The sequence below is a fragment of the Amblyraja radiata genome, chromosome 10 (genome assembly GCF_010909765.2).
Source record: "Amblyraja radiata isolate CabotCenter1 chromosome 10, sAmbRad1.1.pri, whole genome shotgun sequence".
In the NCBI taxonomy this organism is placed as follows: domain Eukaryota; kingdom Metazoa; phylum Chordata; class Chondrichthyes; order Rajiformes; family Rajidae; genus Amblyraja; species Amblyraja radiata.
In genome coordinates, this window is record NC_045965.1 from 17373230 (window position 1) to 17396825 (window position 23596).

General features: G+C 40.5%; 2 protein-coding genes across 6 annotated transcripts in view; one reads left to right on the plus strand and one right to left on the minus strand.

Moving 5' to 3' along the window:
• smg7 (SMG7 nonsense mediated mRNA decay factor) overlaps nucleotides 1-9935 on the plus strand; it is a 106541-nt gene extending 96606 nt beyond the window's left edge. For all 5 annotated transcript variants that reach the window (XM_033028200.1, XM_033028196.1, XM_033028199.1 and 2 more), the window contains 4 exons: nucleotides 1372-1531; nucleotides 2789-2962; nucleotides 3490-3638; nucleotides 7632-9935. In XM_033028200.1, the coding sequence (XP_032884091.1) occupies nucleotides 1372-1531; nucleotides 2789-2962; nucleotides 3490-3638; nucleotides 7632-7745 (597 nt within the window). In that variant the 3' untranslated portion in view covers nucleotides 7746-9935. The remainder of the gene's footprint in view (nucleotides 1-1371; nucleotides 1532-2788; nucleotides 2963-3489; nucleotides 3639-7631) is intronic.
• Nucleotides 9936-13040: 3105 nt separating this feature from the next.
• ncf2 (neutrophil cytosolic factor 2) overlaps nucleotides 13041-23596 on the minus strand; it is a 30443-nt gene continuing 19887 nt past the window's right edge. The window contains exons 9-15 of the mRNA XM_033028201.1: nucleotides 23084-23131; nucleotides 22014-22089; nucleotides 20362-20420; nucleotides 18526-18677; nucleotides 17752-17866; nucleotides 15015-15099; nucleotides 13041-13162 (exon numbers count right to left, since the gene is read on the minus strand). Of these exons, the coding sequence (XP_032884092.1) occupies nucleotides 13077-13162; nucleotides 15015-15099; nucleotides 17752-17866; nucleotides 18526-18677; nucleotides 20362-20420; nucleotides 22014-22089; nucleotides 23084-23131 (621 nt within the window). The 3' untranslated portion in view covers nucleotides 13041-13076. The remainder of the gene's footprint in view (nucleotides 13163-15014; nucleotides 15100-17751; nucleotides 17867-18525; nucleotides 18678-20361; nucleotides 20421-22013; nucleotides 22090-23083; nucleotides 23132-23596) is intronic.

Sequence of the window (23596 nt, forward strand, 5' to 3'; positions counted from 1 at the left end):
GTAAAAATCTGATTGTACCAGGCAAATTCTATGTTTCTTACATGAGGTGCGTTTCACTGATACAGTACTTCAACTTTAACAGATTACCTGCCCTGTAAGATGCAGACTTTGTTCAACATGTATTGTTCAGTATCCAACTTGTTTACTCTGGTTTTTGCTATTGTCACTTAGTCTTGGTGAGTTGACAAAAAAAAGACACCCTGGAAATCAAGGAAATACTTTTAATGTCTGTGAATGTGGGGAGAATAAAAAATAGGATTAATACAGGATTAGTGCAAATGGGTTGGTCAGATTTGATGGACCAAAGGACATGTTACCATGCTGTATCTCTCTATACCTCTGAATCTCACTGTGTATCCCTCATCAATGACAAAAAAAATAGCTCAACATTAATTCCATTTGACCTTTGAGATCTTGCTGTTTGCAAATTGAATGTTAAATTTGCCGCCAGAAAGTGTGCATTAAAAACTTATTCCAATCAGGGACTCCTCAGCAGGTCAGGCAGATCAGTGACAAAAGAAATACAACAACAAAAAAGTGCTTTGAAAATCTGTATGCTTTGGAAGGTCTAAATATTATGACAAGCAACTAAAGTGCACGTTGTTTTAAGCCCTTCAGTACTTGTGCTTCCCTAAGCCATTTCATATGGTCGCTGATGCGTTATACTGACCATTTTATTTTTAAAAAGGGTGATTATTAACCCCGTGTCAAATGGGCTCTTCAGCCCAACGAGTCCATGCCGACCATCAATCACCTGTTTACACTAGTTCCACGTTCTCCCACTTTCTCATCCGCTCTCTAGAAGCCAACGGCACTTTACAGTGGCCAAATGTTCTAATGGGGTTGTGATGTATTGTTTATTGGTATTATTTATGTCTCTTTATCCTGGAGCACAGACTAGAAGTGGAATAACCAGTAAGTTTCTGGAGTAATCATTGTGGAAAAGGGTGCAGACAAATCATGTCATGTATTCCAATGGATTATTCTGAATGTGTAGGAAGGAACTACAGATGTTGGTTTCAACTGAAGATAGACACAAAATGCTGGAGTAACTCAGTGGGACAGGCAGCACCTATGGAGAGAAGGAATGAGTGACGCTTCGGGTCGAGACCCTTCAGACAAGAGTCAGGGGAGCTCTAGTCTGACTCTATTCTGAAAAAGGGTCTCTACTCGAAACATTGGCCATTCCTTCTCTCCAGATAGGCTGCCTGTCCCGCTGGGTTACTCCAGCATTTTGTGTCTATTGTTCTGAATAATGCTTTGTTTAAACTAAATAAGAACAAATCTTGTGGTGGTTCTCAAACATACCATTGGAAAGACAATTTAGCTTCTATGTAGGTCCATCAGTTTTTCATGCTTTTTTTGTTTCAGGAGAACTCTCAGAATAACAGCATTTTCAGTGAGGTTTATGGCAAGAATCTGGCACCAAGTGGCAAATCAGAGAATGCACTCCCACAAGCATTCCATGAGACCTCCTGTTACTCATTATTTGATGGAAACCCTTGGTCCCCATCACTTCCTGCCAGCTCTGGTTAGTGTTTTTTTTAATTTAGTCTTTGCTAATAAAAAAATAACAATTACTGAAAATGTTCTTTTATGGTACTGTATAGCTGTACAGTTTTCAATATGAATTTAATTTTTCAGAATACAGATGTGCTTAGGATTATTTCATGTAGCATGTAAACGTATTTCCAAACATTTTATATAAGCACACGCGACTTGGAAATGAAATGGGTTGGTTAGTAAGTGTGAAAACAATACCAAAATGGAGTTACGGACAGCAAGGAAGGTTGTCAAAGTATACAGTTGGATATAGATTAGCTACAGAAATGGTCAAGAAATAGCTGATGGAGGTTTAATCCAAGTATGAGGTGTTGCACATTAAAGGTTGAATGTAAGGGGGAACGTGTATATAGTTAACAGCAAAACCCTGAACAGCATTGATGTACAGAAGGATCTTGGGGTCCAAGTCCACAGTTTCCATAAAGTGGCACCACCAATAGATAGAGTGGTAAAGAAGGTGAATAGTATGCTTGTCTTCATACGTCAGGGTCAAGAAGTCGTGCTGCAGCTTTATAGGACTTTGGTTAAACCTCATTTGCAGTATTGTGTGCAGTTCAGGTCGTTCCGTTGCAGGAACGATGTACAGGCTTTATAGAGGGTGCAGAATAGGTTTACCACGATGCTGCCTGGAGTAGAGGGTATCAGCAATAAAGATGCTGTACAAACTTGAATTGTTTTGTTCGGAGCATCAACGGTTGAAGGGAGACCTGAGAGGAATATATAAAGATTTTCCCAGGGTGGAAAAGTCAAAGACTAAAGGGCTTAGCTTTAAGGTGAGAGGGATAACGTTTAAAGAAGATGTGTGGGACAAGTTTTTTTAACGCTATGGTGGGTGCCTGGAACATGCTGCCATGGGTGGTGGTGGAGGCAGATATATTGATGCTTGTGGGGATTTTAGGTAGGCACTTGGAGATGCAGGGAACGGAGGGATATTGATCATGTGCCTGCAGAAGAGATTGGCGCATGTTCGGTGTGGATATTGTGGGCCAAAGAGCCCGTTTCTATGTTGTACTCTTCTATGATTTGTGTTAACTGATGTGCCCTTTGCATGTCTCCATATTGGCGGCAAAATGCAAACTCCTTTCACCAGTGAGATCTGATTCAAATCAATAGATCGCTAGGCTAAGTTGAGGGGATGACAGGCATTTCCTTAATTGAACTTGTACCGAAGTAAAGGACCTCACTTCAAATGTTTTTCCTCCTTCCCATGCGCTTCAAATAATAGACCACTCGACACCAGCAAGCCAGTCTCCCCACTCCTCTAATCCCAGCAGCTTGCCAAGTTCTCCACCAACTCACAACCAAAACTCATTTGCTGGCTTTGGACCGATTGGAACACCTGACAACGGTGAGAGAAGACTGACTGATCGGTGGAACATGAAACGTACGGACAAGCCAGGTAGAGTATTTGTTTCTGTTTCATGTTTACAAGTTTAACTTTAAGGGAATAATTGTTGTAAGGTATCTGCAACACTTTAGTATCTTTGTGTACATCCGGCATTCATGATCTGCTTTCCATAACATTCGTATCTTTTTGATCCATGAAGTGAGAAATGGTGAAATCATTCAGGTGATGAATATAGCTAACTTGTATCCTATGTCAGGCTCAGTGTTTTCAGAAAAAGGATGCCCTACAGAACAAAATCATTTTGAAATGACCAAATGTAGAAAAAAATAATTTTTTTGGAAAGAAGGGTAATTCTGTTTTCACCACTTAAAAAAAAAATTCAGCAAAAGTAAAATGTTTTCGTGGACTATAGCAATACTGAAAACAGTGATTATATCTTCAGCCACAGAAAAATGCTCTAGTTTTTGTAATGAGATAAATTAAAATCATGAAAACTAACTGAACTTGTTTCAACCTTTTTTAAAAATGTGCATTAAAAACAATCTGTTTTTCTTTTGGGGGAAAATAAAAAACTGTAGTAATGAGTGGATTTGGCCTGGACTATCTGCCTGCTGCATCCTCGTCTTCGGACATCACCTGGCATCAGGTCAATACTCCGAACAACACGTGGGCTGCCCCAGACACCACACTGGATGACTCGTCCACACTGCTCATGGACAGTTTCAAGGTATGATGTTTCATAGATTTCTACATCCCTGTCACTGCCCAGTTCCTATTTTAGTTTTAGAGATACAACGCAGAAACGGGCCCTTTGGCCCACCAAGCCCGTACCGACCAGCGATCCCCGCACTTTAACACTATCCTGCTGAGTCATTCCAGCTTTTTGTGTCCATTTTCAGTTTAAACCAGCATCTGCAGTTCCTTCCTATCTTGCCTATACACACTAGGGACAATTTACACGTATACCAAGCCAATTAACCTACAAACCTGGACTTCTTTGGAGTGTGGGAGGTGACCGAAGATCTCTGAGAAAACCCACGCGATAATGGGGAGAGCGTACAATCTCCTTGCACTCATAGTCGGGATCGAACCTGGAGCTCCGGCACTGTAATAATAATAATAATAAATTTTATTTATTGGCGCCTTTCAAGAGTCTCAAGGACACCGTACAAAAATTTAGCAGGTAGAGGAAAAACATGTAAGGGGAATTAAATAAATAGTAGAGACATGACTAGTACACAAAGTAAAGACAGAATTCAAATCTGTAAGGCAGCAACTCTATCGCTGCACCACCGCGCCGCCCTGATTTCTTCCCTTGGCTCCCCTGTTCTGCTGATTCATGTTGATATGTGGTTGGAAACAGATGGAAATAGATCATTTACTAAGCAGATATTCTCAAAACTCATGAAAGGGTTTGTGATAAGTTGGTGGGAGCTCACAACGTCCAGATCCCCATTTCCAGAATGCAGCACTGGACAACAAACAGGAGCGAGTCTATTTCTAGATTTTCAAATGTGTTTTGATGTAGGGATACTGAGGATAGTGACATGAAAACAGTAAATTGATCCTACATTAATTAGCAGATGCGGCACATGACAAGGATTAAAACTCGAAGGAACATGGAATAAAACAAAATATGCACAAAGTATTCAAACAAATGTTTGACAAACATACTGAATCTGAACGATTTTCTACTGATTGTTTCATATTTCCAGTTTGAGATTATGAATAGACACATCCCCTAGAAACTGCCTTGTGGTTCTTGCTAAGAATTGAGATTCAGATTAGTTTATTGCCATAAAAACAAGCATGCAATGCAATTTATAGTTAGCATGAAGATCACGGTGAAAGCAATAAATACAATAAGCACAGCAATACAGTGACAAATGCAAAACAGCGGAATGATGCAAAGATTGTATGCAATCTGAAGTACAGTAAACCCTTGCAATGATAGACCTATATGTAGTGAATTTCAGTTATAGTGGACCGAGGCTCCTGTTGCACCAAACCTCCCCCCCCCCCCCCCCCCCCCCCCCCCCAGTTCCGCCAGTTTCCGAGTGAGCAGTTGCATACTTCTGGTTACGAAAGCGGAGAGAGCGAGCAGCATGGTGGTGGAATGAGTACAGGGGTCATCTCAGCGTGTGGGGCCTGGGATGGCCCGTGAATTCCCTCTTGTTTAACCCCCTCCTCCCCCCCCCCCCCCCCCCCCAACTTCACGTTTTGTCTCCCTCAATTGGTTATAGCGGATGATCAGCAATAGACATTACTCTTTACCCCCCTCCCCCACCATGATCCGTTCTTGCAAGGGTTTACTGTGGTGCAAAAAAAAGTGTAAGAAAGGACTATCAGAATGAGGTTTTTATTGAGAGTACATTGCAGCACCTTTGGAAAGGGAGTGATTCGTTGGGGAAGTAGCTGTTATTAAGTCCAGATGTTCCAGCTTTCATGCTTCTGTATTTTCTTGGAGAAGATATAAGAGCAAAGGGAATGACCAGGGTTGCAGCCTTCCTGATGCAACACACCATATAGATGGACTTGATGGAAGGATGTTGACAAGCCTGTGTTGGACTGGCTTTGTAGACCACTTTCTGCAGGTTCAGGCAGTCAAAAGCAAAACAGTTGCCATGCCAGGCTGAGGTGCATCACATCAAATGGCTCTGAATGTTTTTCCTGCATGATGCTAAACATTGGCAGAGTTGACCAGGAAATGTGTCCTGATGGCACGTGATCTAGTACAGCCAGATTTGGTGATCAGTGGCAGCATTAGCTGTTTGTAGCTTAGAAAAAAAGGTTCTCCCTCCTAGACTTGGTGCAAAGGTGAAAACCATCGCAATGCTATGACAGGGATAGGAAAGAGAAAAGATTTTACTCGGTGCAAGCTGAATGAGTTGATAACTTTTATTATTGTAAATGGCAACCAAAATTCTAGTTGGTTGGTTGAAAGTCGCACTGTAAATGACTTGGCAAGCTTTTAAAAACATGTGCAATAAAAATTGGGGTTGTAAAGGAGTCTGTCTTTTATATGTGAGACAGAATTCACCTTGAAAGCAGAAAGTTTAAGTTGTGTTTCTTATTCTATGGATTGAACCTATAACAACTTGATACAAAGTAATTCCCCACTAAAATCCATTCATTCCTCTTAGTACTAGGTCAGGAAACCATGGTACAATTTTGCTTTGGATGTCCAGTGACAATGAATTTGCTACTCTTTCTAACCCAAAACCTTGTCTTTTCATAAAAGTAATTGTGAGTAAAGTATCACAACTAATATTTATTCCTCAGCGAAGCACACTAATCCAGATGATCTTCTCCTTTATCTAATTAAATGTTATTTTGATAATTTTATAGGACATATTTTAAAGTTTTTAAAAATGTTAATGCAATTATATAGTAGATGCTACTTGGCCAATTGAGGGAATGATATCAAATCTCTTTGTGGCTGAGAAATTCAGTTCAGCTTTTTCATTAGAATTTGGAAATACAACACTGACCAATTAGTTTATCCTAAAACTTCAAATTCAGTAATGTCCTTTGAGGGAAGTATGCTATCTGTTCGTGTATTTAGCCTGGGTGGAATTCTAATCACACATCCAAGATGTTGACTTTCAATTGTTCACTGATGTGGCCTTGGTGACAGTTCCTACAGCTCAATGTATTTTAAAATATTGCATTGCAGTTAAGCTAAACACATAAATGGTTTCAAATAGTCTGCTTCTGTGTGATAATGTTTATGAGAATGTGGACCATTTCTTAAATATTCTAATTTAAAAAATTCTGATTTAGAATCCTACGATAAACCATCAGTGTTGGAGAGAGTCAGTAGAGATGTTGTGGCTTAATATTCAGAGCCATACAGCGTGGAACCAGACCTACCGTAGCCATGTACTTATCTGAAAGTTTCTTAAAAGTTGCGATAGTACCTGCCTCAACTACGTCTCTGGCAGCTTGTTCCATACACCCACCACCCTTTGTGTGAAAAAAAAAGTTATCCCTCGGATTCCCATTAAATCTTTCCCCTCCTCACCTTAAACCCATGTCCTCTGTTTCTCACTTCCTCTACTCTGGGCAAAAGATTCTGTGTGTTTACACAATCTATTCCCCTCATGAATTTGTGCACCTCAATAAAGATCATCCCTCCTCCTGTGCTGCGAGGAATAAAGCCCTAGCCTGCTCAATCTCTCCCAATAGCTCAGTCCTTAAGGTCCTGGCAACATCCTGGTAAATCTTCTCTGAACTCTTTCAAGCTTGACTACATTTCAATATTAACTTGCACTGTTATATAAATATTTCATTAAAATGATATTTAGTTGTTAAATATTTGGAACTAAGACTATTCCCAGCAGAAGTGTTAATTTGGAGCAAATATTGTACTTGCAAATTAATGTGAATACTTTGAATGCTTTGCTAATAGTGAGTGTTAAAATCATATATCATTATTTTTTTGTATTACTTTCAAGTAAGGATAAATGCTAATACAGAGATTAGTTATGATGATACTATGAAGAATCATTATTGACCCTCCCATCTTGACAAATTTTGAGGTATAAGATTAGTTGAAAGCACAGACAATAGTCTCAGGTTTGTCACAAGAAAGTGAAATTATGATTTTAGGGGTAAGATTTATCTGTGCATTGTCCATGTCCATACTGAAGATCTTTTCTTTAAAGGCTGTTGAATTACCATAATGTGCAGATTTTTTCTTTCTTCCCCTCCTCTTCAGTCAATCTGGTCAAGTTCAATGATGCATCCTGGACCCTCTGCATTGGAGCAGCTGCTAATGCAGCAGAAACAAAAGCAACAGCGAGGACTCGGCACAATGAACCCACCACACTGAGAGGCACAATGGCATGACCGGTGAATCCAGGTTACACAACTCAAGGCATGTTGGGTTTGCATTACAACCCACGGTCCCCTGCAGGTGGCAGCCCTCTCTTCTCTGTGTTTTCTTGCTGTAGAGAGGGTGTAAGCACTCCACCAGTGCTGCGTCTGCACAAAGCTGCTGCTGAGGAAAAAACAAAAAAAGAACATTACATGCTTCCTGTCACTTCCAGAGGATGGTCCATCAGTCGCCTCACTCAGTTATCTCCTAACCACTTGATTCTACTGAAAGATGTCCTATGTTCTTCTCTAATTTGAACATCTCTAATATGGTTGGGTAATGAAAGGAGGTGAAATGGGAAGAAATCCCAAGTGGATTGAAGTAGTGTTAAACAAAATACGAGGAGAATCAGCTAATGAATGCTCTGCTAGTGAGGATGTGGTTAAGTTTTTTTAATCCTCTTTCATCTTGGTTTTTGAGAGTGATCATTTTCAGCTCTGTTAAGGAACAGGTGTGCTTGTAATCTCTAAATGTAGTGACACTGGCCCATTCGTCAGCTTTCCTCAAACCTATTACATAAGGATGTGGAGGCATTCTGTTAGTAAATTTATATGAAGGCAACTTTTCAGACAAGCAAAGGTCTGTGTGTTTGAAAGCAGCTTCACATCACTGCACCTTTAGCTGATAGATTTTTTAAAAGGAAAAAACTAGTTGTTAATGTAATAGCTGCAGTAGTAATTACAATATTAAATACTTGTGATACTGTTCTGTAGCAATCCTAGCTAACATGTTGGTAAGACGTACAGCAGAGAGCTCTGCTTAAAACAAAAAAAAAGCAGTCATTGCTAAGGATTTTAAATTAGTGGTTTTTGATCATAACAGTAGCTATAAATTTTACTATAGCATACCAACCTTGAAAGGGGTTAATTTATCTATTTAGTTCTAGTTCTGGCTTCTTTTAATTATTAGATAAAAACAGCTTTTGTCAGCTTCTGTCTGATGGTAATTTTTATTCCTGATTTGGCAGTGTCTTTCAAAGTGGAAAAAGGGTCCAGCAATGCTGCTGGTTCAGCAAAACGGGGCACAAAGCAGGTATGTGAGTGAGTGAGTAAGTGGGCCACGTACTTGTGGGTGTTTGTTACTGCATGTGGCCACCTGCTACTCCCATATACAATTTAAAAGAGAAAATATATGAAAAGCATGGGTTATACACTGTGGTCATCTTATCAGTAGGTTTCAGGCTCTTGAATGTAACAAACATTTGTCCTTTTATTGAGCTTTGTGGAAAGATCTGAATGTATTGTAAGCAGACTCGCGTGAAAATGTCTGTTAAAATCATTCTTCAGCAATGGAAAAAGTACTTGCAGTAGAAACGATTTCAGTTGAATTCCTAATGGCAAAAGCTGATGTAATTGCAGGAAAACAAATGTTTTCTGGTATTTTGCAATTGAAGAGTTACATTGTCTGAGTTACTGAGAGCTGTTCAAAATCAATATCTCATGCTTGTGGGGGTAGAGGTACAGTGCTCAGGTGCGGGTTAGGTCAAGTTGGTAAGATGTGCAACACTAGAAAAGAGAGGTATAGAAAAGGAATTGTTTTTTTTTTGAGAAATGATATTTAACAACTTCTTCACCGTATGAAGACCTAAAACAACTAAGGCAATCTCCACACCCTATTTTTCTTAACACAAAAAATGTAATCCAACAGTACTTTGTGCCAGTGAAAGGTATAGCTCCACAGTCAACCCACTGAAACATTCCACCATTCTGCTCTGGTCACCTAAATCTAAAGCAATTCTGGTACTGAATCACCTTGCCCTTGGGTGTACTCACTGAGCTGACGAGTCCCAGAAGGTCAGCAGAAGTGCCAGGGCATGAATTCACAACCTGCATGCATGTATGCTGTTCAGAATAAATTACATTTCTGGGGAACAGGAGCACTGCAAGAAAGATTATAGGGCCCTTGGAAAAAACATTTCTGTTCTGAGCTTTTGTGTTCATGTCTTTTTTGTGTAAGAACTTGTGCAGCAATTGCTGGAATCAGCTTTGCCTTCAATAAATGAAACCATGTTCTAAATAAAAGTTTATGTTTAATCACTTGTTCTTCGCACAATGTTTTCCTTTTAAGGATGACCCTTGAAGGAAAAATCTACAACATGGGTGTGGTGCTAAACTTACATTAAACATTGTTAAAAATGCAAGATAATTTGTGTTGTGTGCTACTTAAATTTTCCTAAGTTCTAATTTTATATTTTAAGTCATGGAGGTTAGAAATATCTCTCCGATTTCCTGGCTATTATGTTGTGATTTACGCTGCAAATGAATGAAAGTAGGATTGGGCCTGGATTAAATACCCTGTTAACTCTAAACAATGAATTTGTTACTTGCTGTAGCTTTAAGGGCCTGTCCCACTTACGTGTCCTTGGCATGCAAATTACGCGACCTCGTGGTCACGTTGAGTCGCGACAGTCCCGCAAAGGTCAGGCGCGATTTCATGCGTACGCACAGCCGTCTGGAGCGCGCGACGTCATTTGAAGATGGACACAAAGCTGGAGTAACTCAGCTGGACCGGCAGCATCTCTGGAGAGAAGCAATTGATAACGTTTCGTGTCGAGACCCTTCAGTCTGAAAAGAAGGGTCTTGACCCGAAACGTCACCCATTGCTTCTCTCCAGAGATGCTGCTGGTCCCGCTGAGTTACTCCTGCATTTTGCGTCCATCTTCAATTTTCTTGGCCCTGCTCTGGGAGTAGAAGTGGGGGCGGTTCCGGACCGCAACGGCCGTGAGCCCCAGGCAGAGTTCGACGATCGTTTGCCTGCTTCTGCTGCTGTTGGAGGTGAGACGTTGCGTCGCACCAGGTTCTTGGTCCTGTCCCACTTTGGCCGTCAGTTACGCGTCAGGCCTTTGTCGCGCGAAGATTTCGTTCGCTACAAAAATTTCGGAGCCCTGCACAACTCCATACCCCTTCGCGCTTCTCAGTGGGACCAGCCCCGCGAGGCCATACAATGCCCGTGCGCCTCAACGCTACGTCGCGAATTGCCAAGGACACGTAAGTGGGACATGCCCTTTAGAAGCACATTGGACGTAACAATGAATAACAATGCAATGGCCTGAAGTTGAATACAAAGGAAGGATGATTTGGGTGAAGCAATGCAGCTACGTGGGAGATTGAGATGTACAGGTCACTCGGATAGCAGGTTGTGTGTTTCAAATCCCCTTCCAGATGGAATACAAAAATTGATGACTACTCCGGTGCAGTGCTGATCCTAATGATGTGGATTTGGAAGGTGTTTTATTTCAGAGGATATCTTGTCTATTTTTTAAGGCAGATTTAAAAGATCCCATGGCACGAAGCTGAAGAAAGATAGGGACATTCTCCCTAGTGACCGTTCCAAAATTATCCCTTGATAAACACCAATAAAAAATAAATGAATCTTGTTATTATCACCTGGTTCATGGGAGCTTATGTGCAGATTGGCTCCTACATTTCAGCACCAGAGATGCCGAGGTCAGGAAAGATGCCTTAATAATGTAAGTTTTATCTTTCTTTTAGGCTGGAGTAACTCATTCATACGGAAGAAGGGCATTTAAAAAAATCTTGATGTTGCAGGATTTGAATAACTGTTTTAAAACTTTTACTTGCAATTGTAAAATTTACACTTTGAGTGGTTATTGCTTTGTTATGGTTTGAAAGCTACTGTATGCAAAATGTTGTCTTTTTCTGACACAGATGGAGGCCATTCTGGTCCCTACTGACTCCCTGGTGAGCAGTCCCACTCAGCCCAATTTCCCTGCAGCCCTACAACTTATTCTATCTTGCATATCCATCAATTCGCTAATCAGTTTTTTCACCACTTGGTTATACGAAGCGGTAATTTATTGCAGCCAATTAACCTGCCAGCATTTCTTCAGGATGTAGAAGAAAAACTGGTTCTGTCGAGTGGTACACTCAAGGTGAGAACCAAGACCAAGTTCCTGGAGCTGCAAGGCAGTGACGTTAAATGCTGCATCACCATGCAGTCTCTGTTTTCTCTCTCTCCAACAAAGTTAACATTGCTGGTACCAACAGAGGAATGAAATGATTAAAGCTGGCAAAATCTCAAGAGCACCAACAACTTGCCATTATTTTGCACTTTTAAATGTTGGAACTGAAATTTCATCAAACAAAATTTGACACTGCTGCAAAGGGGATATTAGGACAGTATAAGCAGGTTTTATGGTGTGTTGCAGAAAATGATGGGAGGGCCATGAGGAATTACATCAATGTGAATTTTGAAATTGCGAGAAAACTTTCCTGGAAACCAACATAAAATTGTGTGCAAAGGAAGATTGGGTAAGCAAAATCTGCTAGGAGTTGAGATGGAAGCAGCATATTTTGGGTTGTCATCATGCCTTACAGTGAATTAGGATAGTCAAAACTAGAGATAGCGTGGATGGTGGTTTCAGAATCTTGCAGGTTTGTGTCACAAGAAGTCAGGTGATGTCAAGTAGAGATGAGCATATGTGCTCCAAACTTCATCTTTGGGTAAGAGGATTTCTGCCTGAATATCTGAATTTGTGCCCTTTGGCATGTGAGAAGCCATAATTTTTATTTCTGATTGGCTGCAGCGTGGTATCATTGGAAAGGCACCTTTTGGATGGGAGTGCAGAGTCTGCTGGAGAGGTGAGCAAGAGCACTGATTATGGTTCAGAACTATAGCGTTGGCTTGGGAAAATTGGGAGGAAAAGGGAACGATGCAGTGAAGGCCCAGCTATGGAGTCCAGATGACTAGATTGAAACTGGATGCTGTTGGCTCAGGGTAGTATTCCCCACCCCCTTGCTGTTCTCTTTCTCTCTCTCCACTAACATCAACTTTTCTCAAAGCCAAAATGATTTCCTTTGCACAACTTTATTTACAGATTAAGTGTCATCACCCATCATCCAGATTTCTGACATAGTGTCCACAATAATGATGGCAAGAATTTGATCAAATACCAGAAGGCCATTTGAAGTTGAGATAAAGTGGAATAGTCAAAGGCTGATGGAAATAAAATTGCTTTTCTTAAAGAAATTATACTGCCTGTACCTTTTAAATCGACCTGGGTAAGATTGACTTCTAAATCCTGTTACATATTTGAAACTAGTTGTGTTGGCCCACGTTGCAACTCAGCACTCGCACAGGAAAGAAATGTTCCCAAATATTTTGTGAGCAATCTATAACACAAATTCAAGGTCCTTACTGACCTACTTGTGAGGATAAACTATTTTAAATATTCAAGCTGCAAACTGTATCTTCAATCGATAGTTTAGGAGAAAAGGATCACTTCAAAAATCAAATACTTGTAAGTTTTATTCAAAGATTTACAATTCAAGCAATGCTTAATTCTTTGATGAAAGATGCTGGGAAAATTCCTGTGTTTCCATTATATTGCCCTTCCAGCCAGTTGTCGTTTACTGTGAAGAGAAAACAAAGCAATTCAAGTAGCTACACCGTTCACTAAAGCACATCCAACACTCGCTCTCAGAGCAGAATTTGCACATAGCTTCTTTAATTCACTCCACATTTATGCATGCGGCAATTACATTATTTTAACTTTAACCCCATTTTACCCAGTTTCTTTCCATCTCTCGAGCTGGTTCCCACCGAAAGGGGCCCTCTCTCTCTCTCCACGGCAGCTTAAAACCCAGTGGTATGAATATTGATTTCTCTAACTTCAAGCAACCCTTGCTTTCCCTCTTTCTGATCCCCACCCTAGTTCTCTGACTAGTTTCACTGTCCTGATTAATTTTACTGTTTGTATGCCTCATTATCATCTTCCCTTCAGCCAACAATGAACCATTCTACATTTCCTTGATCTGTTGTTTTCACACCTTACATTCTCTTTGTACCCATCCATATCTCTAATTTGCCTCTCCCCTGACTCAGTCTGGTCTCAACCCGAAACGTCACCCATTCCTTCTCTCCAGTGATGCTGCTTGCCCTACTGAGTTACTCCAGAATTTTGTGTCTATCCCTTTATCCCTTACCCATTTTCACTCATCACCTTCCTTATTAGATTACATAGTGCAGTCATGTGTCCGCCAGCCTCTGTCACACTATCCACCCATCACTTGCCAGGGATTAAGGTATCGAGACCAAAGCTCTTTTTTAAAATTATCTTTTCAAACTTTACTGAATTGCATATCACATCCCTTGGATAATACTGTGCTCCAATGTGTTGAAACCATTATATATAATTATTTGTTCAAAAGGGAACTGCAGATGCTGGAATATCGAAGGTACACAAAATTGCTGGGGAAACTCAGCGGGTGCAGCAGCATCTATGGAGCGAAGGAAATAGGCGACGTTTCGGGCCGAAACCCTTCTTCAGACTGATGGGGGGTGGGGAAAGAAAGAAGGAAAAGGGGAGGAGGAGGAGGAGCCCGAGGGCGGGAGGGTGGGAGGAGACAGCTAGAGGGTTAAGGAAGGGGAGGAGACAGCACGGGCTAGCCAAATTGGGAGAATTCAATGTTGATGCCGTAAGGACGCAAGGACCCCAGACGGAATATGAGGTGCTGTGCCTCCAATTTCCGCTGTTGCTCACTCTGGCAATGGAGGAGACCCAGGACAGAGAGGTCGGATTGGGAATGGGAGGGGGAGTTGAAGTGCTAGATATATAGTTATATATAATTATTTGTAGTGAAGTGAACTCTCATCTTTACATTAAATCTGTTACATACACAATCTAGGTTTATTGCCATTATCTTTCATTTCTTTGCACTGTTACTTGTCCCATCATGTCATATATTGTATGCACTAAATTATGTTTGGCCACAATCACAATGCAGAATGTGTAAGATTGGTCAGAAACAGCCATCCCATTTAGAAGTAAGCTCGCCACACTTTTCTGTGATTGAGGTGGTGACCATATTGGACTGAACAGGTGGGTAAAGGAAAAAGCAGTTGAGTTAATTGAAAAATCCACAATATTATGGTTAAAATGTTTGGCTTAAACTGGGAGAGGGGTCAGTGGTATAGGTGCAAATTGAATGCCTTGTTTTAGTAATATCTATACGGGATGGGTGGCCTTTTGTCAAATTAGTGTGTTTAATTTTACAAAGGCGGTGAAATCTTGTTATAGCTTTTGAGAAGTTAAACAGCCAATGTAACTACACAAGTGACATTCGGATGTGTGTTTTTAATATTAGATGTCAGACTAATCTACATTTACAGATCAGTTACAAAACAACTGATCCAAGACAGGGAAGGCAATGCCAACAAAAAAATTAAATATTTTGTCCAGTACTCGGCAGTAATGTTTCTCACCTTGTGCTAATACTTGGATTCTGTCTCCTTCTTGAAAACTCAGATCAATGGAGGCTGTGACAGTATAGTCATATAATGCTACTACCTATTGTACAGAATGAATTCATGTCAAAATCATGTAATACAACATTGCATCTGCTCCACCATTCAATAATATTGCTCAATTTGTGCATTGTCAGCTCTCCTTTGGAGCTTTGGTCCCTGCTCCTACAAGTCTACTACTAAGACTTGAGTATATTCGGCATCAAAACGCTCAACACTCTTAGTAGAGAATTGCAAAGATTCATAACACTCAGTGAAGATAAGGAAGGTATTCCAAGCCATGGAAGATATGCCCATTCACAAAAAAATCACATGTGGTTAAAGTACACATTGTCAGATTTTATGAAAGGTCATTTTTATACATTTTGGTTTCATGTAGAAATTACAGCAGCGTTTATACATAGTCACCCCCCTCTCCTCCCCCTCCCCAATATCTTCAGCAGCCATACATGCCCAGGCCATAACACCCCCACCACTGTGTTTCACAGATGAGGTGGTATGCTTTGGATCTTGGGCAGTTCCTTCTCTCCTCCATAATTTGCTCTTGCCATCACTCTGATATATATTAATCTTCGTCTCATCTGTCCACAAGATCTTTTCCCAGAACTATGGTTGCTTTTTTAAGTACTTGTTGACAAACTGTAACATGGCTATCTTATTTTTGCAGCTAACCAGTGGTTTGCATCTTGCAGTGTAACCTCTGCATTTCTGTTCATTTTCTGCGGACAGTGGTCATTGACAAATTCACTCCTGAAGAGTGTTTCTGATCCATCGGACAGGGGTTTGGGGATTTTTCTTTATTATAGAGGGAATTCTTCAGTCCTCAGCTGTGGAGATCTTCCTTGGCCTGCCAACAGTCCCTTTGCAATTAGTAAGCTCACCAGTGCTCTCTTTCTTCTTAATAATGTTCCAAACAGTTGATTTTGGTAAGCCTAAGGTTTGGCTGATGTCTCTAACAGTTTTATTCTTGTTTCTCAGTCTCACAATGGCTTCTTTGACTTTCATTGGCACAACTTTGGTCCTCATGTTAATAAACAGCAATAAAAGTTTCTAAAGTGATGGAAAGACTAGGTGGTGGGAGCTCTCATACCTATATTAAACACACACGAGCAATTACCAATGCCTGTGAAGCCATGCGTCCCAAACATTATGGTGCCCTGAAATGGGGGACTATATATAAACACAGCTGTAATTTCTACATGGTGAAACCAAAATGTATAAAAATATGACAATGTGCACGTTAACCACATGTGATTTTTTCTATTACAAATCTCAAATTGTACAGTACAGAGGCAAATACATTATGGGTCTTTGTCCCAAATATTATGGAGGGCACTGTATCTGCAATCATCATCTAAATATTAACAACCATGTGGTTCATTATCATATAGCTTTGTTACACTTGCTGCTAAATGTATCTAAATAATAATTACCTTGAAAGAAACTAAAGACAAAAGGTTGAAGGAGCTAGATAAAAGGACTATTGCCTGACTATTCCCCACTTTCTCATTGCTCTGGCTGTTGATGACTGAAGCAAAGTAAGTGATATCTGTCTGAAGAAAGGGTTTGACCCGAAACATCGCACATTCCTTCTCTCCAGAGATGCTGCCTGCCCCGCTGAGTTACTCCAGCATTCTGCATATACCTATGAGTGATATCTATTGCATTTGATACCACATCAAAAGCACTTCCCTCACTGACACTCTAGTTATCTCTAAAAGTTTCAATTATTAATCAGACATGATCATTCATGAATAAATCCATGCCAATTGATTAACCTGTTCCCCTTTAAATACAGACTCATTCTGTCCATCAATTTTTCAAACAAAAAGCCTGCTACCAAAGACAAAGTTGCTGGTAGACTCATTCCATCCACTTATTTTTTCCAAGTGCAGTACAAACATAATGCCAAAGAGCACTAAAATCATTGCAACAGGCTCTTACCTTTTCCTCTTTTATCCAGCCTGGTGAGCTATTTGTTTCAAAAGTGCTAAACCCTTTAATATGTTGCCTCCTTTCATGTTTATCCTTTAGAATACTTCACTCTTACAATTCTAATCCCTTTATGATTTTTCATTTGTAGAGTACTGATCTAGTCTCTAATTCGACCCACTCTTTCTTTTCTAATCCCTTTTCATGTTTATAGAGTATCTTGAAATTTTCCTTGATGGTTTACGCCACTTTTCCCCACAATCCTTAATTTTAATTGAACCCCTGCACCTTCAGGTTTCTACTACATTGAGCTTACACTATCTCACAAGTTTCTCCTTTTTGCTTTATCCTTTTTCTTCAATATCCAGATGTTGAAATTGGAATCTTCTACTTTTACTTTAAAATGGGTAGACGCATTTGTTCTGAACCTTCATTATCTGCTCCTTGAATTCCTTCTATTGCTCTGAAACATTTACACAGTTGGCTATTTCTAGTCATCTCTTTGCTAAATCTAATCTAAGTAGACCTTGTTTCACATGAAAATGCCTGGCATCAGTTTTTCCCCAATAACCTCCCACATTGTGCAAATGCATATTACCACCAGCACCTTTTTTTATGAACTTAATTCGAAGGATGTACTTCTGTGTTGAAAATTCCCCGACTCACCAAATACTCTATTTCCTGCTCTATTATGCTCTTTGCTACAGTTAATTATGGAACTATGAGAAAATAACACGGTGGGGGGGGAATGTGTGAATCTTACCTCCACAAACTTGACCCAGATGACCAAACGCTGATTACTGACCTCGCTCCATATTTTCTTCATTTTGGTTTCGGTGGTAATGGGAATGAGCTCACCCTCAGCTTGTGATTTGTAACTAGCCGGAGGGACCAAAAATGGAAAGCATGTCATTACTGTTACTTAGATTCAGTGAATTAAAAACTTCAGGCAAACAGATTGCATTTTTACAGTTTTATTTACTCCCAATTTCCATGACCTTAAAGGCATTTGGCACATCTCTTCTCAGCTATAAAGATGTATGTGAGCTTGCCCACTATCGTGAAATTGCCAAAACCTGTGCAAATCTTATGTCAAGATTTGGTTATTTGCTTTTTAAAAATAAAATTATTCTACAATTAGATCTCTTGGTCAAGGCAAAGACTTGAAGATAGTTAAGTGATTCGCTTTAATAGCAATGGCGGAGCACACCATCCTTTTATATTTTGGGATGCGGTGAGGCCAGCATTTTAATGCCCATTTTTAATTACCCTTAAATTAAATTGATGGATGGGCTTTCTGGTGTTTATAATGCCACTGGGAAGGGAGTTCCAGGATTTGGTGCCAATGAAGGAACACTGAAATATGACTGCACAATGTGGATGACAAGCTGCAGGTGGCTGTGATGCAATGTGCCATCTGCCCTTGTCCTCCTCCACGATACAGATTACGGGCTTGGGAGGTGTTGGCCTAGCAGAGGGTGAGTCGCTCACGGCAGGATATCTAGCACAAGCAGGAGTATTTGAAAGGCTCACGTACCTCAGCACAAGTCTCTTTTCAGACAGATCGAACTTCTGACAGATGACAGCCAGCAACTTGCTGAGCAATAACCCTGGTTTCACACGTATAGCTATCGTATACTTGAAGTGTATTTTGACAATACAACCTTTGGGAATAGTGTGATGTTTACACTATTCCAGTAAAAAAAAGAATTGCAGATTAGTCCAATTTTATATTAAACGGCTCATAATATGTTTCTGAAATAAATTAAAGTTTGCAACACCCACACCATTAGAAATAATCAACATTTCCTAATTTAGTGCTATGTCATGAGGTAATGTCTCAAAAGTAAGCTTATACAATGTGCCCAAGGTCCACCATAATGTGAGTTTGAGCTGATGCAAACTAGATGCTATTCCTCAGGAGGCAGAAGAAACCTTGATGGAGCATCCATACCAAGCTACCATTATAATTAGGCAAGCTTGGCTGTCCACAGGGATGAAAGAACATACAGTTATAGTACCTGCTCCGACTTCCTATTAAATGATTCCCCTTAAACCAGTGTCCTCTTGTTATTGATTCCTCTACCCTTGGTAAATAAAAGTGCACATTCACTCTATCTGTTCCCTTCATGATTTTATACACCTCTATAAAAATCAGCCTTCAGCTTCTTGTGCTCCGTAATTAAGTTGTAGCCTGCCCAACCTTTCCCTGCAGCTCGGGCCCTTGAGTCTTGCAACATCCATGTAAATCTTTTCTGCAATCTTTCCAGCCCAATGACTTCCTTCCTATACCAGGGTGACCAAAAATGAACACAGTACTCCCTATGTGGCCTCACCAGCATCTGTATAACTGTAACATCGCAATCGCTATAATCAGTGCATTGACTGATGTGCCAAAAGCCGCCTTTAACACTATTTCCCCAACACACTACTTTCAGAAAACTATGTACCTATACTCTTACATCCCTCTGCTCTACAACACTCACTAGGCTCTACCGTTCACTGAGAAAGTCCTGGCCTAGTTTGACTTCCCTAATACACCACCTCTCACTTATCTGCATTAAACTCCATTAGACATTCCTCAGTCCACTTGATCAAGATCCTGCTATAAATATAATTATACATAATTATATATGATTACAGTCATATTCACGTCACACACACATATAATATGGTTTAAATAGACCGCAGCATGCAATTATGTAATGTGGGCATTGGACACTAGATGGTGTTTACTTTTTTGATCTCATTTGCTAATTAGTTTAATTAATCAATGTGCAACTTTTGGCGCTGACGAGTTATGACTTCCTTCTCAATTATGTTTTATCTAAATCTGTGCAAAACATCATGTAGTTCCGAGACATGAGGCACGAAAGTTAAATTCTAGACCCATTTTTGATGCTCGGCCCACAGCCTAGTGTTGCCTGAGCAGCAGATGTCCTTTAGCAGTTTGATTATTTCACACTTATAATGACTATAATGGGATAGTTAAAAAAAAGCAGGCTTCCCTGATGTTTTGCCTGCATTCCCAATGTCACCAAAAGCAAGGTAATATTTTACCGTTGCTTAGACTCTGATCCACAAAACAGATACTGCCTTTGGTACATGATTGTTGCAGCTTAACACCTCATACATGAAATAGTTAAGAAAAATTACAAGGGATAATATCAATGCCCAACTTGCTTTCTTTTTGTCCTTAATGCCTAGATGTTTTCAAGAGGGTTAGATTTAGCTCTTAGGGCTAAAGGAATCAAGGGATATGGTGAAAAAGCAGTAACGGGGTACTGATTTTAGATGAACAGCCATGATCATATTGAATGGCGGTGCTGGCTCGAAGGGCCGAATGGCCTACTCCTGCACCAATGCTTCTTACCTCAGTCTTTTTTGAAGGTTCGATTACCTGTGACCTCGCTATAGTGGGTACATTTTCATCTGAAAAAAAACAATTGAGAATTTTTTTTTTTTGCAGAAACCAGTGATTTGAAAATGTTGTGATTAATTTTCAATATGTTTATAATTAATGTCCCTGGCCTCCACTCACTGCCTTAATCTCAAATTGGAGGCAGCCTAGGATGCTGAATGACCATCTACTTCATCAAGACAGCAGTCCTTCATCAATCCCCATGAAATTGCACATTCAGGCTTGGTTATCGTAGCTCCAATGTCATTCCCTTTACAGATATGGAGGTACAACTATATTCAAGAATACTTAATCTACTACTTATTTTACAAACTGTTAACGTTGCTGAGAATGTCAGTAATTAGCTGATCCCAAGACCATTTGTGGCGTGGGTACGAGCTCCAGCCATGGTTAGGATTTGTGGTGCATTGATTTCAGTGCACAGATTCTGGTGAAGGATCAGTAGCAGATCTTCCCATCTGCAGTAACCGTCCTCTATGACTTCTCTAACTTCAAGAGACCCTTGCTTTCCTACTCTCTCCATCCCTCTCCCTTCCCAGTTCGCCGAGCAGTATGAATGTCCCAGATTACATTTTATCTCTGTTGCTTTGTTGTCACCTTCTACTAGCTAACAATGATCTATTCTACATGTTCCTTGATCTGCATCTCTTTTGATCTTGTTTTCACACACTTTACCCTTCCATACCTCTGTGCCTCCCTCTCCCGACTGTCAGTCTGAAGAAGGGTCTTGACCCGAAACATCACCCATTCCTTCTCTCCAGTGATGCTGCCTATCTCGCTGAGTTACTCCAGCTTTTTGTGTCTATCTATGCCTTTTAATGAGAACCACACCTTGCTTTTCTGCACAGCAGTGACAGCTGAGCCGAGAGCTCACATAAGGTGGTCCTTAGAGAGACGAGCATTTGTCTCATCCCTTCGAGTGCAGCCCAGGGTTTGTATCTTTAGATGGGTACTGGACACTCTTCTTAGATATCAGCAATGAGGACTCATTAAAAGGCACCAGTCTGCCTTACACTCAGCAGGAGTGGATCCTGTGCCTCCCACACCAGCATCAGTCTTTAAACAGTGTAGGAAGAAACTGCAGATGCTGGTTGACACCAAAGACAGATACAGATACTGGAGTAACTCAGCGGGACAGGCAGCATCTTTGGATAGAAGGAATGGGTGATGTTTTGGGTCGGGACCAGTCTGAAGAACAGTCTCGACCCAAAAAGTCACCCATTTTTTCTATGCAGAGATGCTGCCTGTCCCACTGAGTTACTCCAGCATTTTGTGTCAGTCTTTAAACTGTTGGTGTTAGATATTTGAAATAAAAGCAAAGTGCAGTAAACACTCAAGTCAGGCAGTATCTGTAGCTGTACAAGAAGAACTATTTTTTCAGATCCTGGACCTTTTAGACAATTAAAAATTTGCGATTTGAAAATTTCATTTCTCATATATCCTGACTATTTGAGTACTTCCTGACTTGTTTAATGTTTCCTGCATTTTCCATTTTTATTTGAATCTGAATAACTTTTCATATTTAATATACTCGTGGATGCATCAAAATCTTTATAGGCGGTGCGATTCCAATTGTGATTTCACCGTCTGGTGAAGCTGCTCACCTTTCACACCATGTGGTCTGTCAGGGGCTGCTGTCTTGGGTGGTGCAGGGATGTCAGGAGATGGTGATCTTTCAGCCTGATCAAAAAGCACACTCAAAATAGATTCCTATCTTTTATGCAAAATCTTAAACAGGAGTTTTTCTTTTTTTTTTTAAATTGCATCAAGAATTACACAAAGCTGTTTTTTAAACTGTTCTGTACATGCTAAATCAGCTACTATAATTCAATGTGGCACATTGGTTCCCTTTCTGTTACGGACACAATATTGTCCCCGTGCTGGAAGGGAACAGAATTCAGACACTTTTTAAGTGTTCCTCTTGCTTTCATTCACAGGTCACTATCAATAGGAGGCCCAATAGGTGGCGTAGAAGAGTAATGCCTGGATTAGGGGGTATTAGCTACAAGGAGATTTTGGACAGAGTTGGATTCTTTTCGCTGGAACGCCGGAGGTTGAGAGATGTGATAGAAGTACATAAATTGTGAGCTGCATACATAGGGATAGACAGTCAAAACCTTTTTCTCAGGATGGAAATATCAAATACTTAGCTTTAAGATGAGAGGGGCAAAGTTTAAAGGGAATGTGCAGGGCAAGTATTTTTTAGAGGGTGGTGAGTGCAAGGAACACACTTATGGAGGAGTGAAACAGACAGATGTGATAGTGGCATTTAAGAGACTTTTGGATAGGCATGTGGATATGCAGGGAATGGTGGGATAAGGGCAATGCGCAGGCAGATAAGAGTTGTCTTGGCATCATGTTCGGCATAGACATTATGGGCCGGAGGGCCTGTTGCTGTGCTCTACTGTTCTATGTTCTCTGTGATCTGAAATTCTCAGATGCCGATAAACAGACGGGGAGGGGGGGGGGGGGCAGGAATTGAGTCCACAGCCATGTTCATGAACTGTTAAGAGAGTATGATTGGGACTAACTGATTCACCTTTGCTCAGCATAGGTCCCCTGAACCCCGTTATACAGGGCCACCCTGAGGTGGGCACAAAGTGGGGGAGTAATTACAATGCTGTGATCTCTGTAGCTATTGTGGGAAATACTCAAAATCAAATAAAGCTTTTACCTTTATGTGTTCCAGTGGTTCGATGTAATTGTAGGGGACTAATCCAGTCTAACAAACAAGAAACAGTTAGGAAATGTCCACAATCAGTGTGTATCACATATCAATGAGACCAAACTAAACATGCTAACAACAGCCAGAAAGATCTATTTAATATGTTATGAGCTAAAAACACATAACAACCATGAGCTAATAACCATCCAAGGAACTGGCTGTATCATGGGCCTTCCATTTTAGGCAGGTATGAAAGCTGGTGGATGGATGAATAGTGCTGTGTTACAGATAGCCTTTCTCTGAATATTGTTGTTGATCCTCAAAGACAAAGTCACCATTCCTTCAGTCACAGATTTAGGAGTAACTAATGTCTTAAATGATCAGCACACCTGGAACATCAACTTCACGATGCAGAGAGACAATGTGGAGATACCACCCATGCCAAATCCAAAGAGAGCAAAACGTCATAGATGATAGGAGTAGAATTAGGCCATTTGGCCCATCAAGTCTACTCCGACATTC